Below are 19,071 nucleotides of genomic sequence, written 5' to 3'. Positions count from 1 at the left end.
GTTTCTGAGCTTGCTCACTTTAGAAAAGGACACATGCCACACAGTGAGACAGTCTAGCCTATGAAAGGGACATTTGTAGGAAGTGAGCCTCCTCCTTGCCACACTAAGGGCACCCATTCTCTCTTTCTGCCTCTTTCTGTTCTCAAGTAGATAAATAAAAGTAAAATGTTTTTTAAATATACATGGATTGATGCATAGATAAAGGGATAGATATATGTGTAACAAAGTAATCCAAATAAATGCTAATGATAAAATTAAGGATTGCCAGTGTTCTCTATAAAATTTTCTCAATTAGGCTATGTATTTAAAATTATATAACAAAATGTTGATATGAAGGTATTATTAATGGTACAGTAGTAAATTTGGCATTTGGATTAAAAATATATAATTTCCTCAAATATATCACTTTCCCAATATAATAGCTTAAAATAGTACACCGATTCATTGACATCCCTTCAAAATGTGGAGCCCTGACTCACATCTTCTTGGATATGGCCTAGATTCAATGACTTCCTTTTAGTGGGAAAAAAAAAAGTAGCAGTTATAACTTTAAAGAAAGGTGCAGTGGTGGTTTGATTCAGATGTCCCCCATAAACTTAGGTGTTCTGGATGCTAGGTTCCCCAGCTGATGGCAATTGGAAATTAAAGGCACTTGGAGGTGTGTTGTTGGGGGCGGGCTTATGGGTATTAAAGCCAGCTCCTCCTTGCTAGTATTTGGCACACTCTCCTGTTCCTGTTGCCTACCTGATGTTGGCTAGGGGGTGATGTCCACCCTCTGCACATGTCATCATTTTCCCCTGCCATAGTGGAGCTTCCCCTCAAGTCTGTAAGCCAAAATAAACCTCTTTTTCCCACAAGCTGAATTTGGCTGGGTGATTTCTGCCAGCAATGCAAACCTGACTATAACAAGTGCCATGGTATTCTGTTCATTCCTAAGCCATTTAAGCTATGTTCCTTTGCAGTCTGGAAGCTGGTTTGCAGGGGCAAGAAATCCTGTCTCAGAGAAGGTAGAGCAGGGCTTGGTGGCCAACACGTTTAATCCCAGCACTCTGGAGGCGGAGGTTGAAAGGTCATTGTGAGTTCAAGTCTAGCAGTGAAGTCTATGTCAGCCTGAGCTAGAGTAAAACCCCATCTCAAAAAGAAAAGAAGGAAGAAAGGAAGAAAGATGGTGCACAGACACCTTGAAGTTGCTCTCTGACCTATACATGTGTACCATTGTATGTGTGCCCGTACACCCAGAGAAAATAATAAATAAATAAAAATTTTAAAATACAGTGCACTACTTTTCCACACATTCATAAATAACTTTAATGGCTGGAGGGGTGGCTTAGCTGTTAAGGTGCTTGCCTGCAAAGCCAAAGGACTGAGGTTTGATTCCCCTGTTCCCACATAAGCCAGATGCACAAGGTGGTGCATGTGTCTGGAGTTCATTTGTAGTGGCTAGAGGCTCTGGTGTGCCCATTCTCTCTCTCTCTCTTTCTCTCAAATAAATAAACAAAATATTTTTAAATGACTTTAAACTTCAATTAGAAAAAAGTAATGGCAACAATGTGAGGCAACTAACCTTGTCATCAACTGTTGGTGAAGGAGATAGTGATATGTCCACTTAGGAAACCACACAGATGAACATATGCATGGTGTTATGCCTCAGGAATTCCCTGGGTACACATCCAGCACAAATGTATACATATAAAGACACATATTAGAATGTTAATAGCAACATTATTTTATTATAAATAAAAACTAAAAGCCAAATATCGATTTATTTGTGAAAAGGTTACACAAATTATTACATATCTCTGCAATTAAATAGAGTAGATGTCTGATTTAGATAATAGTACAGTTGAATCTCAAAAGTATTTTGAATTGAAAATCCAAACACATGAGAATACATGCTTATAATCCCATGTATATAAAGTACAAAAACACAGAACAAACTGGATAATTTTCATAAAAATAATGTACAGCCATAGAAGCTAGACACAAAAGAGTTCATACAGGCTATTCCATTTTTACAAAGTGGTTTTTAAAAAAAAAAAAAAAAAAAAAAAAAAGGCATAGCCAGGCCTTTAATCTCAGCACTTAAGACAGAGGTAGGAGGATTGCTGTATGTTCGAGGCCACCCTGAGACTACAGAGTGAATTCCAGGTCAGCCTGGGGCCAGAGTGAGACCCTACCTCAAAAAAACAAAAAACGTAGGGCTGGAGATATGGCTTAGCAGTTAAGGCACTTGCCTGCAAAGCCTAAGGACCCAGGTTCGATTCCCCAGGACCTATATAAACCAGATGCACAAGTGGCACATGCTTCTGGAGTTTGTTTGCAGTAGCTAGAGGCCTGGTGTGCCCATTTTCTCTCTCCTCCCTCTGCCTCTTTCTATCTCTGTCAAATAAATAGTTTTTTTTTTTAAGAAGGCAAAAATAGTCAACACTATTTGAATACAATACTATTAGAAGTTGAGGGGACAAATGCCAGTGGTGAAATGATAATTACTAGCAAGAAATTGAGATGGTTTCTGGGGAGCCAATAATGTTGTTTCTTGAGCCAATGAAGACTGAGCTGCCCACTTACCTATATTACGCTGCTTATGTATATTATACTGCAAAAATGTAGAGGGCTGGAGAGATAGGCTCAGCAGTAAAAGGTGCTCGCCTGCAAGCCTGCAAACTATAATCAGTAATCCCCAGCTCCCATGTAAAGACAGACACAAAATAAGACTACAGCTGTCATCCTGATGTACCTATAGCAATAGCAGGCAGAGCCAAGAGAATCCAGAAGCTCATGGGCCAGCTAGACTGGCCTATCCAGTAGCAAAACAACAAGAGAGACTCTGCCTCAGTAGAAGGTGGAAGGAGAGGCCTACTACCTCAAGATTGTCCTCTGACCTCCACATACACAATGCCCTTACACACACAAACACATATATATCCATACACATACAAATACACATAAAAAATAAATATATAAGCATTTTAAGAAACAATAAATGGGGGCTAGAGAGATGGTTTAGTAATTACGGCACTTGTCTGTGATGTCTAAGGATACAAGTTCAACTCCCCAGTACCCTGTGGTGGTTTGATTCAGGTGTCCCCCATAAACTTAGGTGATCTGAGTGCTAGGTCCCCAGCTCATGGAAATTTGAGAATTAAAGCCTCCTGAAGGCAGTGTATTGTCAGGGGGAGGCTTATGGGTGTTATAGCCAGCTTCTTCTTGCCAGTGTTTGGCACACTCTCCTGTTACTGTTGTCCACCTATGTCAGCCAGGAGGTGATGTCCACCCTCTGCTCATGCCATCATTTTCACCTGCCATCATGGAGCTTCCCTTTGAGTCTATAAGCCAAAACAAGCCTTTTTTTCCCCACCAGCTGCTCATAGTCAAGTGTTTTCTGCCAGCAATGTGAACCTGACTGCAACAGGATCTCAAATCATATATCTAAAAAATGGAAAATTAGAAACCAAGCTAAACAAATTGTTGTATAAAATATGTTCTTACACATACATACACACACCATAAGGATCAGAAATATCAGACTCCAATTTAACATCTTCACAGGATCCCAGAGCCCTGACAATTCCCTTCTCTTCCCAATCCAGCTAAGTCCCACATTGGAAAAAGAAAAAGAAAAAATAAATAAAACACTTCACAGTTGTTCATGTATACATTTCAGAACTTTTAAGTTTCATCCCAACCCTTATGCCCAGCCATTCCTTGGGTCCTGAGGTACATAACAGCAACACAATCTTCCCTTAAGAGGATATACATAAGGAAAAGGTGTGGCCATTCGAACAGGAATTTCAGATATTAGAATGCTACAAGAGCCACTTAGAATGCACAGGTTCTGCATAGGCTCAGAGTGAGTACATTCCATTGGCCCATAGACTCTTTTCTCTATGGGAAGAACAGGCAAAGGAAACCAAAGTGAAAGCCAAGCATGGACCTTTATTTCAAAATTGAAGGCCAGCACTAGAGACAAGACTACCTTACAATCCCACCCAACCCCACCAAATTGAACTAACCTGATACTTGCTGTGTTAGTCTTTCTTTTACTATGCCCAAATACCAGAGATAATCAACATAAAGCAAGGTAAAGTGGGGTTAGGTATTATAGCTCAGTGGTAGAGTACTTCACTAGTATACTTAAGGCCACAGCACAGCAAAAAAAAGGGAAAATGAAAAAAGATTATTTTGGATCATGGTTTCAGAGTCCATAATCACTTGGCCCTGTTGCTTTGGACATGTGGCAGCACAGAGCACTATCACTATCGTAGGATATGGAAAGATAGTTCTCATGCCAGGCATGGAAGCGCATGCCTTTAATCTCAGCACTCGGGAGGCAGAGGTAGGAGGATCACCATGTGTTTGAGGCCACCCTGAGACTCCATAGTGAAACCCTACCTCAATAATAATAATAATAATAATACACTCACCTCATAGCAGCCAGGAAGCAAAAAGTATAGACAGAGGGGAAGGAGTTATATTCCCTTCAAGGACATGCCCCCAGTGACCTAGCTTCCCCTCACTAGGACCCATCTCATAAATGTTTCACCACACCACCTCCCAACAATATCATAGGCATGCACAAGGCCTTTAAACACATAGGCCTTTGAGAACACATTCAAACTATAAGAATTGTCCTGTTCTTTATGTCTGTAGAGCTTGTTCTCTTGCAATGCATTCAATCCCCACAGTCTTGTAAGATTCTAACATACTACCACTTAGAAGATGAGAACAATGAGACAATGTGTCTTTCCTAAATCATACCATTGAAAAATGAGCAATAAACTGGGAGTGGTGTGTACACCTTTAATCACAGCACTCTGAGGGTAAGATAGGAGGATCTATGAGTTCAAGGCCAGCCTAGGGTTACAGGGTGTTGCAATCATGTTTGCATTACTGGCAGAAATCACTCAACCAAGAGCAGCTTGGGGGGGGGGGAGCTTATTTTGGCTTACAGGCTCAAGGGGGAATCTCCATGATGTCAGGGAAAATGATGGCATGAGCAGAGGGTGGACATCACCCCCTGGCCCACATAAGGTGGTTAATAGCAACAAGAGAGTGTGCCACCGCAAAGGACACAGTGAAAAAAGCAAAGAGGCAACCTACAGAATGGGAAAAAATCTTCGCCAGCTATATATCTGATAGAGGATTAATATCTAGGATATACAAAGAACTCAAAAAGTTAAATAATAAGGAATCAAACAAGCCAATCAAAAAATGGGCTATGGAGCTAAATAGAGAGTTCTCAAAGGAAGAAATACGAATGGCATATAAGCATCTAAAAAAATGTTCTACGTCACTAGTCATCAGGGAAATGCAGATTAAAACTACATTGAGATTCCATCTCACTCCTGTCAGATTGGCCACCATCATGAAAACAAATGATCATAAATGTTGGCAGGGATGTGGAAAAAAAGGAACCCTTCTTCACTGCTGGTGGGAATGCAATCTGGTCCAGCCATTGTGGAAAACAGTGTGGAGGTTCCTAAAACAGCTAGAGATTGATTTACCATATGACCCAGCTATAGCGCTCCTAGGCATATATCCAAAGGACTCATCTCATTTCCTTAGAAGTACATGCTCAACCATGTTTATTGCTGCTCAATTTATAATAGCTGGGAAATGGAACCAGCCTAGATGTCCCTCAACAGATGAGTGGATAATGAAGATGTGGTACATTTATACAATGGAGTTCTACTCAGCGGTAAGGAAAAATGAAGTTATGAAATTTGCAGAAAAATGGATGGACCTGGAAAGTATTATACTAAGTCAGGTAACCCAGGCCCAGAAAGCCAAGTGCCACATGTTCTCTCTCATATGTGGATCCTAGCTACAGATGACTGGGCTTCTGCGTGAGAATGAAAATACTTAGTAGCAGAGGCCAGTAAGTTGAAAAGGAGACATAAAGGGTGGAGAAAGGAAGAGAGGAGGATACTTAATAGGTTGATATTGTATATATGTAATTACAATGATTGTAATGGGGAGGTAATATGATGGAGAATGGAATTTCAAATGGGAAAGTGTGGGGGTGGGGAGGGAGGGAATTACCATGGGATATATTTTATAATCATGAAAAATGTTAATAAAAATTTAAAAAAAAAAAAGAGAGTGTGCCAAACACTGGCAAGGGGACACTGGCTATAACATCCATAAGCCAACCCCCAACAATACACTCCCTCCAGAAGGCTTCGATTTCCAATTCCCATCAGCTGGGGAACCTAGAATCCAGAACACCTAGGTTTATGGGGCCACCTGACTCAAACCACAAACCACCACATAGGGTGAGTTTCAAGTCATCCTGGGTGACAGTGAGACCCTACTTCAGGAGAGAAAAAAGGAGCACTGCCAAGTCTCCAGAAGACTCTTTCTTCCAAAGCTCAAAGACCATGCTCTTTCCTCTACTCAACACGGCCATACATTCCCTAGCTTTCTGTAGAAAGGACAGGGCTAAAAAGGATTTGGAAATTTTAAACATGTGGTTGAAATGTTTTGGAAGAAAACCAGAGTCAGGGAAGAAATCAAATATAGAGCAATTTCTGGGAAAGAGTTTAGACCCAAAGCAAATCTGCTCCCTGAGACAAAGCCTGCTTTATAGCAGTAGCAATTCTCCCTGAGGCCTAGGGGATCCATTCCCACTCTGGACCACAAAATGAGGACCTTCAACACATTTAAGCAAACTCCACCCAAATTCCACACCAATTATATGGGGAGGGGGCTGGCTCCACAACCCTCCTTCTCTCTACCACCCTGCTGAAAATACTGTATTAATGAAAGGGCAGCATAAAGCCACAGGACTTCATCTGTCCAGAGGTAATCCAGCCTTAAAGCTTGGCATCAGCCACACTTGAAGCCTAACCCTCCTTCAGCAAGGAACCACTGGGCCTACGCCTTCCTCTAATTACCAGGGGGCTTGGCTCAGGGCCTGTGCATTTATTTGTAGAACACGCCTGCTCCTATCACTATCCTGTATCCATGAGGCTGGAGCTGCAGTCCTCTCTGCACTAAACCAGCTGCCTGAAGCTGTCATCATCCTCACTTCACTGCCACTGGGCAACTGCAGTCCCCTCTGCACCCCCAGCACAGCATCATGTCGCTTGCACACACAGCTGCAGAGTACATGCTGTCCGATGCCCTGCTGCCTGATCGCAGGGGCTCCCGCCTCAAAGGACTGCGTCTAGAACTGCCCTTGGACCGGATGGTCAAGTTCACTGCTGTGGGCTTCCCCTTGTTGCTGATGTCGCTGGCATTTGCCCAGGAGTTCTCCTCAGGTAAGTTGCTTTGGAGATGTGGTGAGAAACTTCACTTAACTCTGTGTGGGCTCTAAAGTGAGATGGCTCCCACATTATGGTGGTTTCATGGCTGTGAGCTGGGCAGGATTACCAAGGAGCAGAGCATGCATGAGTTTCAGGCACTAGCAAAACAGAGGCACCAAAATCTTGTAAAAGTCACCTCTGACATTTTACAATAAAAAATAATTAGCTGTAACTTCAGTATTCATACATGTCAATTCATTAATTAACTTTTATTCTGGCTTCTGTACCTAAGAAAGGTTGGGAACCCCATAACCTTGTCGAAATTTGAAACCTCTTCCTTTCCCACTGTGAACAAGTTCCTTGTTTTTCCTGAGCACTCTTTTCAAGCCTGCCTAACCTATCCTTGTAGATGCCCATTAACCCCCACCCCCCACCCCACGCTTCACTCTCCACAAACTCCAGTAGTCAGCAGGCATTAACACATGTATGGATCCAGAGGTTTGGGCTAGGTCTGTTGAAGAGCAGGTGGACTTCCTGAGAGTGGGTGCTAAGGCTTTCTTCTCTATGATCATTAGCTTACCACGTTTCTTTTTAGTTTTTTTTTTTTTATTTGAGAGCAACAGACAGAGAGAGAAAGAGGCAGATAGATAGAGAATGGGCGCACCAGGGCCTCCAGCCACTGCAAACGAACTCCAGATGCACTTGCCACCCTGTGCATCTGGCTTACGTGGGTGCTGGGGAATTGAGCCTTGAACCGAGGTCCTGAGGCTTCACAGGCAAGCACTTAACCACAAAGCCATCTCTCCACCGGCCCAGATTATTACATTTCTTAATGGGGTGTCCAACATTCTTCTGCCTCTTCACAATTCTGTAAGAAGTAGAACCGCATTGGTTCCTAGGAACTCTGCCTATTTCTGGATACTGATGGGAAACAAAAAATCTAGACTCTCCTACAAGCCTGCTTTTCTTCCCAAATGAAAAGTCCAGGCTACTGGTCCTCTACATGTTGCAACTTAAAAACAGTTATACTCAACCTCAGGAGGCTGAGGCAAGAGGATCACAAGCCCAAGGCCAGCCTGAGCTAGTGAGAGTCTATCTCAAAAGAGAGAGAGAGAGAGAGAAAGAGAGAGAGAGAGCCAAACCTGGTGGCCTTTAATTTCAGCACTCAGGAGGCAGAGGTAGTAGGATTGCCCTGAGCTTGAGGCCAGCCTGAGACTACAAAGTGAATTCCAGGCCAGCCTGGGCTAAAGTGAGACCCACCTCAAAAAGAAAAAAAAATAATGTCATCTTCATTTCTTTCAGAAAGAAGAGACATCAAGGTAAAACTTTAAGTCCTCTGGTACCAAACCATGGACTACAGGGGTTCCTTCTGGTTCCCCATGTGGGAATTTGGGGGTACTCCTGGAAAGAAAGATCCCTGGACTCAAAATACATCAGGCGCCTGAGCCAAACACTGGGTGCTGTCCTGACATGCCCTGTCCTCCCATGACAGCTGTGCCCATTCCAAGAAACAGGCACAGAAAGAAGGCAGGGCCAGTCAGACACAAAAATTTGTCAATTATGAGGGCAATCTTGGAAAACTCTTGAATGAGCACTTGGGGTTTCAACCCTCCTCAGGGGATGCCTTGGAGCTTCCTCAAAGCCTATTCCTATTGCAGGCTCTCCCATCAGCTGTTTCTCTCCCAGTAACTTCAGCGTCCGCCAGGCTGCATATGTGGACAGCTCCTGCTGGGACTCACTGGTTCACCACGAGCAGGATGAGGCTGGCCAGTACAAAGTGAAATCTCTCTGGCCCCACAAGGTAAAGTAAACAGGGGCCCTTTCAGGCTGGCTTCTAAACTGAATGGGGTGGGGCAGAAGGATGTCACATGACTCCCTCTAACATCACTCTCACACTTGCCCGGTTCATTTTGGTCCCTGACTTTCATATTCAAGGAGTTCTTCAAATGACTGCCAATCTTTGGTTGCCACTTTTGTCTCATTGGAAGCTTTATACCTGAGGGTGGGTGGGGTAAGGCCTGTCTATAGGCAGCCTTTAGTAGGAGGTTATCCATATGGTGTATTTAATTGGAGGAAACTTTAAATATCATTACCTGAGATCCTTTCTATGGCTGATCTATCTTCTCAGAGAAGAATTATTCTATCCTTAAGTTGCAGGGAGGTGCTGGAATGAAGCCTAGCTGCTAGCCCTCTAGGAACACAGCCATGGATGTCACCATTTAGGATTTTTTCAGTTAACATATTTCCTTTCTGCCTCCACTTACCATCTTTGGATGCTTCCTCTTCTTACAGTGTACTCAAGTGCAGAGTTTAACCTGGCTGAGTCTCTCCAGAGATTAAACTTCAAGCCTCCATCAAGAGAAGGAAAAGGTTGTCACTTGAATACAGCAGAAAGACCTGAAAGTCTGCCTCTCACAAAGACTTTCCAGTATTCCTGTTTTCAACCCAGACTACCCTCTTGTTTTCTGAGGTCCTGCATACCCAACTCCTGAAGGTTCCTGGTTTGATGTGCAAATAGTTTTCTTGCTCCTGCCTCAGCCTTCCCCCATCCACATGCCTTCTTTACCTGCCAGTGTCTTCTCTCAGCTGCCCCTCCACTTTTAACCTTCATTGCTCTGGCCTCCTCTTGGTTCTCTTTGTCTTTAGAATACTCTTTTGCTCTTTATTGTCATCCTACTGTGGATTCTGGGGAAACAGTGATAGCACGCCTGTTCAGTTCACCTTTTCTTATGAGAAGGTACTCATGGCATCTTCTAGGGATAACCATTCACCAGCCTCAAAATACCCAAGTTCTAGGACTGAGACAAAACCAGAAATAATGGGAAAAGCCAAGGTGAGCTCTGTCACCAGCAGATCCAGCAGGACCTGCATAGTGACTAGTTCAAGAGAATCTCCTAAAGGAGATTCACAAGTTAGAAAAGGTAAAAGTGCCTGACCATCAAAGTAACCAGGAAGCTCTTGAAATCCAGATTATCTGGCTCCAACTAAAATGATAAAAAAAAAAAAAAAAAAACACTCTGTGGAAGTGAAGAAATATTTTTTCTTGAACAAGAGTCAAGGGTTTAATTTTCACTTGAAGTTTAGTTTACTTTCAGGAAACACACAAACACAGATAAATACACACACACACACACACACACACACACACAAGCTTTTGTCTTGAAGGTTACACAGATCAGATATACTGAAATATGTATCCTCCCTCTTTTCCTCCAAACTGTCCTTTCAGGAACAAAGAAGTTTTGTTTTAGGAGAAGCCACCAGTGAAGTAGTCATTAAGGGAATGCACTAAGTGCTACTTTTCTCACTGCAGTGATGAATTGCCTGACAAAGCAACTTAAGGGAGAAAGGGCTTATTTTGGCTTACAGTTCGAGGATGTACAGCTCATCATGATGGGAAAGGCATGAAACAGATGGTGGCATTGCATCAAATCAGGAAGCAGAGAGTCAACAAGAAGTGGAGCTTGTCTATTAAGCCATGGCCTTCCCACAGTAACAGTTCCTGCAGCAAGGTTCCGCCCCCACCCCTCCCAATGGTTCCACAACTTTTCAAAACAGCACCACCAGACACATGGACCAATGGGGGAACATTTCACATTCAAACCACATTAGAGAAAAAGTTCACAGATCCCCCCATTCCAGCTCCAAATTCCAGTTCTTCCACCTACCCAATGTGTAACCCTGTGAGGTTCTTAATTTTCTCATGCTTTAGCTATCTGTGAAATAGAGGCACTAATTGTATCTCACCAATAGAATCCTTCTGAAAATCAAATGAAATAATGCAGGTTATATGTCTAGCAAAAAATATACATTCAGGGCTGGAGAGATGGCTTAGCGGTTAAGCGCTTGCCTGTGAAGCCTAAGGACCCTGGTTCGAGGCTCGGTTCCCCAGGTCCCATGTTAGCCAGATGCACAAGGGGGCGCACGCGTCTGGAGTTCGTTTGCAGAGGCTGGAAGCCCTGGCACGCACATTCTCTCTCTCTCCCTCTATCTGTCTTTCTCTATGTCTGTCGCTCTCAAATAAATAAATAAATAATTTAAAAATATATTTATATATACATTCAAAAAGCCTGCACATATAGAGATTTTTACAGTTAACAAGATAATGCCCCCCATATGGGTTTGGAATGATAAGTCCAACAAGTCTACAACCATACCACCCTGAACACATTTGATCTCTCAGAAGCTAAACAGGGTCTGGCTTGGTTACTGCTTGGATGGGAGGAAGTTCAAGAAAAAGCACCTACATTACTTTGCTGGGGTTACCATAACAAGGTACCACAAACTGAGTGGATTAAATAGCAGAAACATATCATCTCACAGTTATAAAAGCAGAAGTCCCAAGATCAAGGTGTCAGTAGGGCTGGTTCCTATTTGGCTAACATCTACTGTATTCTGTATGTATGCATTTCTACCTCTTCATGTGTGTTTACTTAACATTTTATTGACATTTTTAATACATGAATGTACTTTAATTTGGTCATATTCCCATCCTTCCTAATGCCCTCCTTTGTCCCCAACCACCCATATTCCACTGAGTACCAAGTCATCCTTCTGTTTTGATGTCTTATTCTTTTTGTCCTCTATATCAAAATTGTGTGTGTGTGTGTGTGTGTGTGTGTGTGTGTGTGTGTTTAAGGGTACCAACTGTAATAGATTAGGGCCTAACCAATTCTGATCTAACCTTGTTCTAAATTACTAATAATTAGCTGTTTGGACTCTATTTCTATGTATGGTGGATCAGTTACTCTCTGAGGGCTGAGACTGAATATCGGACCAGGATTTATATTTGGCTTACATTTTAAATATTTTATTTATTTGAGAGAGAACAAATGAATAAGGCACCAGGGCCTACAAATGAACTCCAGACTCATGTGTGACTTTGTACATTTGGCTTTACATGGGTAATGGAGATTTGAACAAGGGACTGCAGGTTTTGCAGGCAAACACCATTAACTACTGAACTATCTCCCTGGCCCCTTAGCTTACAATTTGTTTCACTTTTTTATTTTATATATTGTATAACAGGTTATACTCTTTGTCCCCTCATCCCTGCTCATATTACCCTGGGGGCCCTCCTCAGTGGGGTTATGGTATTCACTGTGGGATCATGAAGGCCTTAGTTGGTCTCTGAGGGGCAGCAGGAGGATTATACCCCAGGATATTCCTACCTACTCTGTGGCTCTTACAATCTTCCCCAGCCCTTTTCTGCAATGTCCCTTGAGGCATGGAATGCCTGTTGCCAGTCTTATTTAGTGTTGAGTTCTCTGTACCCTCTGGATTTCTGGTTTGATAGGTTTTGATTGATCACCATGTCTGTCACTATCACATTGGAACTGGATGTCAGGCTAACAGTGTTCATGTCACTACTTCCTTTACAACTTCTCCTGGGCCCTGGCAGATGTAGTGGAGGTGGCACATCTCATGATAGGCAGTTGGCAATCTTCTGCATTATTGGTGAATCTTAGTTCTCCTCCATTTTATCTGCCATCTGTAAAATAAAGCAGATTCTCCAACCAAGAGTGAGAGCAGGTTGGGTTAAAAAGGGTGTGCAAAGTTATTTAAAAGGTTTTATTGGTGTGCAAGCCCATTCTTTGTCCCCAGAGAGCAGTGGGGGCTTCTTTCTGAAGTCTAAGTTTCCTGACCATGGGATTCTGACTTGGATTCCAGTACCAGATATAAGTTATCCCCTACTGAACAGACCTCATGTCCAATCAGAGAACAGTCGTTTACCTGCACAGGCTGTGTGCCACTCTTGCATAAGTGTGTACTTTTTCTTCATCTGGTTGATTTTGTAGTCTGTGGGATTTACTGCTTATTCATACTGTTGGTGGCCACTGCCCTCCAGCAACTCCCACAGGGCTCTCCATGTCTTTCATTTTTGAGGGGAAGTCAGTCATGGTGGGAAAAGCATGGCAGAAGCAAGAATCACAGTATCACATCAGCAGGGAGGAAACAGAAATGAATACTGAATGCTCAGCTAGCTTCCTGCTTCTTATATAGTTCAGGAATCCTACCCATGAGATGGTGCTGTCCACAGGTAGGGTAGGTCCTCCCACCTCAACTAAACTAATCTAGAAAATTCTTCACAGACATGACCAGAGATTTGTTTCCATGGTGATTCTAAATGCTGTCAAGTTGACAACCAAAGATTAACCATCACTTATGGTTTCATTCTAAGGTGCTGAGAATTAATGCTTCCGCATAGTGGGTGAGTGTGGGAAATATAAGCAATAATTCAGTTATCTCAATCTCTTATCTCCAATAGCTAGTAGTGTTGCTAATGAAACAATGCTTACATATTCCTACAAGTCAGCTCATTTAGCTCATTTGTCCATATACTTGAAATAACCCCCCCCCCAAAAAAAAGTCCAAAACAGTGTCTGGTGGTGAAACATGGTACTACTAAGAATTAAATACTAGAGAAGACAAGTGTATGCCACAGAAGTATGGGGAAGGCTACATGGAAGAAATGATGTTTTCTTTCCCCTAGGATGTCAAGGTCATTGTTGGCCATAGTCCTGGAATAACTATTCTTCTCTTTTCTCTTTCTGTCTATCTGTCTGTCTCTCTCTCTCTCTCTCTTTTTACTCTCCCACTTTTTTACTCTTGCTGTCATCTCCTTGGGGCCCCAAACAAATTATAGGTCAGAAAAACCACAGATGATGGATCTGGGGAATATGAACATTGTTGCAGTCAGGTCTACATTGCTGGTAGAAATCACCCAACCAAGAGCAGCCTGTGGGAAAAAGAGGTTTATTTTGTCTTACAGGCTCAAGGGGAAGCTCCACGATGACAGGGGAAAATGATGGCATGAGCAGAGGGTGGACATCACCCCCTGGCCAACATAAGGTAGACAATAGCAACAGAAGAATGTGCCAAACACTGGCAAGGGGAAACTGGCTACAATAGCCATAAACCTGCCACCAACAATACACTGCCTCCAGGAGGCATGAATTCCCAAATCTTCTTCAGCTGGGAACCTAGCATTCAAAGCACCTAAGTTTATGGGGGATACCTGAATCAAACAACCACAAACATCTTCCATACCTTTTCTACCAACCATACTCACATGTGTTCTTCCACATGAGCAGAAAACTTTAGGTGGCCTACTTCCCACACCAAGAGTCTTTTCTTCTAAGGTAGGTATAACAGGAGTGGTGAGCCCCTCTCTTAGCTTTCTCTTGAACCCCATGTATTAGTCAGGGTTCTCTAGAGGAACAGAACTGATAGAATGAATGTGTATTATAAGGGGAATTTATTTATTACCTTACAGGATATGAGGTGGGCAGCCCAATAATGGCTGTCTAAAGGCTTCAGTGTCAAAGAACCCAGTAGCTGCTCAGTCCACAAAGCTGAATGCCTCAGTATTCCCAATCTGGCACTGAAGGCCTGTACGATTCCTGGAGAGCCACTTGTCTTCAGTTCATGCTGGAAGGATGATGAAACTCAGTTCCAATGCCCATTAGGGATAGCTGAATCAGGGTAGGTGCACTCATAAGTGAGTGGCAAAAGCAGCCAGGCAAATGAGTTCCCTTGGAACTTCTTTATATATCTAGTCTACCACTGGAAGAGCTGCCCACTAAGGGAGAAGGTCATCCTCAATTAGTTAACCCTTTCTGGAAATAGCCTCACAGACCCACTCTTACTTGATTCCAAATCTGATCAATTTGACAACAAACTTCACCATAACAGTCCTTCACCCTGGGCTCCCTCCTCAGCCTGCTCTCCCCTACAGGCCCTCCCTTACTCCCTGCTGGCCCTGGCTGTGGCCATGTACCTGCCAGTGCTGCTGTGGCAGTATGCAGCTGTTCCAGCCCTCAGCTCAGACCTGCTGTTCATCATCAGTGAACTGGACAAGTCCTATAATCGCTCCATCCGCCTGGTGCAGCACATGCTTAAGATCCGGCAGAAGAGCTCAGACCCCCACATCTTCTGGGATGAGCTTGAGAAGTGAGTTGTATAGTCTACCTTTTCTTAAAGGCCTCTGTTGAGTATTAAAATGGTATCTGTGATAAACACCTTGAAATTTTTCTGTACCATCCTTCTCAAGACAGCAAAGTGCTCAATGCACTTTGTAAATGGAGAGGAGAAGGAACCCTAACCTCTAGTTTATGGATAAGTGCACTGAGCCACAGGGGATTGCGCTCTGCAGAACACCGCTGTGAACACCATGCTTCTGCTCAGAAAGTTCCATTGGCTCCTTTCTTGCTTACCAAAAATGCTGACATTCTCACATATTTATCTAAGACTTCAACATGTTTCCCACTACTTTTGCAAACTTCTAGCTATAGGTTGAGTATCCCTAATCTGAATGTCCAAAATGAACAATGTGCCAAAAAGTTCTCATTTATTTTCACATGTGCCAGGACCTGTTGCCACTGCACACAAGTGCCAGATATTTGAACCACTTTTTGCATCTGGCTTACATGAATGGCTTGGGAATGGAACCCAGGGGCAGTTGGCTTTCCAAGAAAATACCTTAACTGCTAAGATGTCTTCTCAACCCCCAAAATCCAAAAATTGTTAATGTCTTTATTAAGGTCTATACAGATATTCCACAATCAAATAAAAAACCCTCCAAAATGTGAAATTTCACATTTAAGTATTCAAGTATGGAATTTCAGGATTCAAGTATTTTAGATAAGGGACACATAACTACATGACTGAACACTTATGCTATGTCTGAGCAATTCTTTTCCTCTGAACAAATCAGTAATTAACTCAGTCATTTGTCCAGCTCAGTAACGGGCACTGCCGGGTGCTTGAGATGCATCATTGTTTGTGTGCTGGGGACAGAGAGCAACAAAGCTAGACCTTCCCAAGTAGAGTTTCTGTTGAGGGAAAACATGCATAATACACAAGTAAAATATATGTTAGATGATGAACTGTATGAAAAAGATAAAGTAGCAGAAGGAAAGGTTTTCTTGAACAATAGCAGATACAGAGTTGTGCCATTTTATATGGGGATAGGGAACAAGGGACCCCTTCCCCACAGACCCCACAATGAGAAGATAGTTGAGCTAAAATTTGAAATTGTACTCTGTCTCATGTTTATGTGCACACTATATACTCTCAAAAAGTCCCTCTCTGCCTTTTTGAAACCCAAATTAAAGCCCATTTCCAGAAAGGTTGTTGAACATTTCAGCCCACACTATTACTTCATCTTCTAGAGTTTGTACATCCTATGGCTTATATACATGAATTTAGCAATAAGTGTTCATTTTATTTCATATGTGCATATCTTATCTGTCACTGTCCCACAAACTGGACATTAAGCTTCTTCAGAACAAAGACTTGTTTACTTGTACCTCAGTCACAAAGACTTGTTAGCACATTTATTTATATAAAATTAAGAAATAGACCTCCAAATCCTACTTAGAACACAGAATGCACTTATTTAGATTACTAGTTTATTACTGTGTCAGGGTCCTACTTCCACTTGAGCTTTAGTCTGCCTTTCTGGACAGAAATCTAGTGCAACCAGGACCATTCACTATTTATTGGTCATACCCTGGGTATATCACAGTACATTCAGTATTTGGAGAACTGAGGTGTACTTACATACCTCCTTTTGAGGGAGGACAGTGATTATACTTGGAGAAGGCAAGTATTCATACATATTAAAAATGTCATGTTAGATGTACAGATCTGCTTGTTTCCCTCATGACTATAGGGGTATAATGAACACCCATAATTAAGAAAGGTGCTTACCTGTGAAGTGTAAGGTCCCAGGTTCGATTCTCCAGTACCCACATAAGCCAAATGCACATGGTGATGCATGCATCTGGAATTCATCTGCAGTGGCTAGAAGCCCTGGTGCACCTATACTTTCTCTCCCTTTCTCTTATGTCTCTGATTGCAAATAAATAAATAAAAATTTAAAGTAAGTTGCCATTTACAGTGGGGGTGTTCCTGTTTAAAAAAGTAAAAGAGAGCCGGGTGTGGTGGCGCACGCCTTTAATCCCAGCACTTGGGAGGCAGAGGTAGGAGGATTGCTGTGAGTTTGAGGCCACCCTGAGACTCCATAGTGAATTCCAGGTCAGCCTGGGCTAGAGTGAGACCCTCCTCGAAAAACCAAAAAATAAAAAAATAAATAAATAAATAAATAAATAAATAAATAAAAGAAACCATGGAGAGATTTATAGAAAGTATCTTGCCTTCTCCAGAAGCCACACAGAGTGTTAGACAAATGCCCACTTTGGAATGGCTAAACTTGGATTCAGCTGATTTATATATCATATATTTGAATGGTCCTTCCTAACCTTGCCTTCCTTCTTCCCCTGCCAGGGCACGGAAAGAACGATACTTTGAATTCCCTTTGCTAGAGCGGTACCTGGCATGCAAGCAGCGCTCACATTCACTAGTGGCCATCTACCTGCTGAGGAATTCCCTCTTGCTCCTCTTCACCTCAGCCACTTACCTATACCTTGGCCACTTCCATCTGGGTGTCTTCTTCCAAGAAGAATTCAGCTGCTCCATCAAAACAGGGCTGCTACATGATGAGCTCCATGTCCCTGATCTGATCACATGCAGGCTGACCTCCCTATCTGTTTTCCAGATCATTAGTCTCTCCAGTGTAGCAATATATAGCCTACTGGTTCCAGTGATAATATACAACCTTACACGGCTATGTCAGTGGGATAAACGACTCTTGTCCATCTATGAGATGCTCCCAGCTTTCGATCTCCTCAGTAGAAAGATGCTTGGGTGCCCCATCAATGATCTCAATGTGATCCTTCTTTTCCTCCGAGCTAACATCTCGGAACTCATCTCTTTTAGCTGGTTGAGTGTCTTGTGTGTATTGAAGGACACAACCACCCAGAAGCACACCATTGACACAGTGGTAGATTTCATGACTTTATTGGCTGGCTTAGAACCCTCAAAACCAAAACATCTCTCCCAACAGGTGTGTGATGAACACCCATAATTGAGAAAGAAATTATAAAGTGAGAGACTTGTGGAAAGTAAGTTTCTTGCCTCCTCCACAAGCCATGGAATACTAGACAAAATGTCTACTTTAGGATGGGTAAACTTAGATTCATCAGAGTTATGTAACTTATATTTGAAGAAAGATATAATCAAGACATAAAAATAAATACGAAATATGGAACTAAAGAGTCAAAGAACTCAAAAACTAGGTCTAGAGCATTCTAAAGATAATAAAATTAAAGCATAAATAGAAATAAAATGTAGACATTCTATAGTCTTTAGACTGTAAATAGACTTCAGCAAGTCTATTTAAACTTTAACTTATTTAGACTTTAAAAAGACTTTAATAGCTATTTATGGAACAACTTCTCATTAAGTTCATTTCATGTTCCATTTAGAATGGATACCTGGTTTACTCCAAAGAGTAAGTACAGCAATTTGATAAGAAATTAATAAAGATTTGAAAGCCCAGGAAACACTGTAGTGTGGCCTTAAATTCTGGAAATTTGCCCAGTTTACTTTATAGAAGTCATTAGTCTCACCAAGGTCTGCAAGGATATTGACGGCTTTAATTTGTAATCTGCTCTTGGGATCTAATGACAGATCCAAGGGCCATGGACAGCCATGAGTAGATTCTTGAGGTGTGTGATATACCTTTTATCATATAAATTAAGGATCCAATAAGGGCTCAAATTATGGGCTACAAAATCCTTCAATACTCTTAATGGGTCCAGATATGCTTGAAGTACCTCAGTGTTAGATCAGGACAAAATGGAGTCACCAAAGACAGCAAGAGGTTGACAGAGACATAAGGAAGGGTCATCCATATTCCTCAAGGAACCGCCCAGCCATTACCCCTTCCTTGCCCAACAATCCTCCAGGTCATGATTTC

At 42.3% G+C, this 19,071-nt stretch overlaps 1 protein-coding gene across 1 annotated transcript; it reads left to right on the top strand.

The window, feature by feature from the left end:
* The first annotated feature begins 6,886 nt into the window (after window positions 1–6,886).
* On the top strand, window positions 6,887–18,655 carry Panx3 (pannexin 3). The gene is made up of 4 exons (XM_004670603.2): window positions 6,887–7,262; window positions 8,906–9,048; window positions 14,986–15,200; window positions 17,538–18,655. The coding sequence occupies exons 1-4, from the start codon at window positions 7,082–7,084 to the stop codon at window positions 18,175–18,177; spliced, it is 1,179 nt and encodes a 392-aa protein (XP_004670660.1). The 5' UTR covers window positions 6,887–7,081; the 3' UTR covers window positions 18,178–18,655.
* Window positions 18,656–19,071: the final 416 nt, after the last annotated feature.

Source organism: Jaculus jaculus, chromosome 3 (assembly GCF_020740685.1).
Source record: "Jaculus jaculus isolate mJacJac1 chromosome 3, mJacJac1.mat.Y.cur, whole genome shotgun sequence".
Lineage (NCBI taxonomy): Eukaryota > Metazoa > Chordata > Mammalia > Rodentia > Dipodidae > Jaculus > Jaculus jaculus.
Note: the sequence above shows the minus strand (reverse complement) of the source record. Positions and strands in the feature narration are given on the sequence as shown.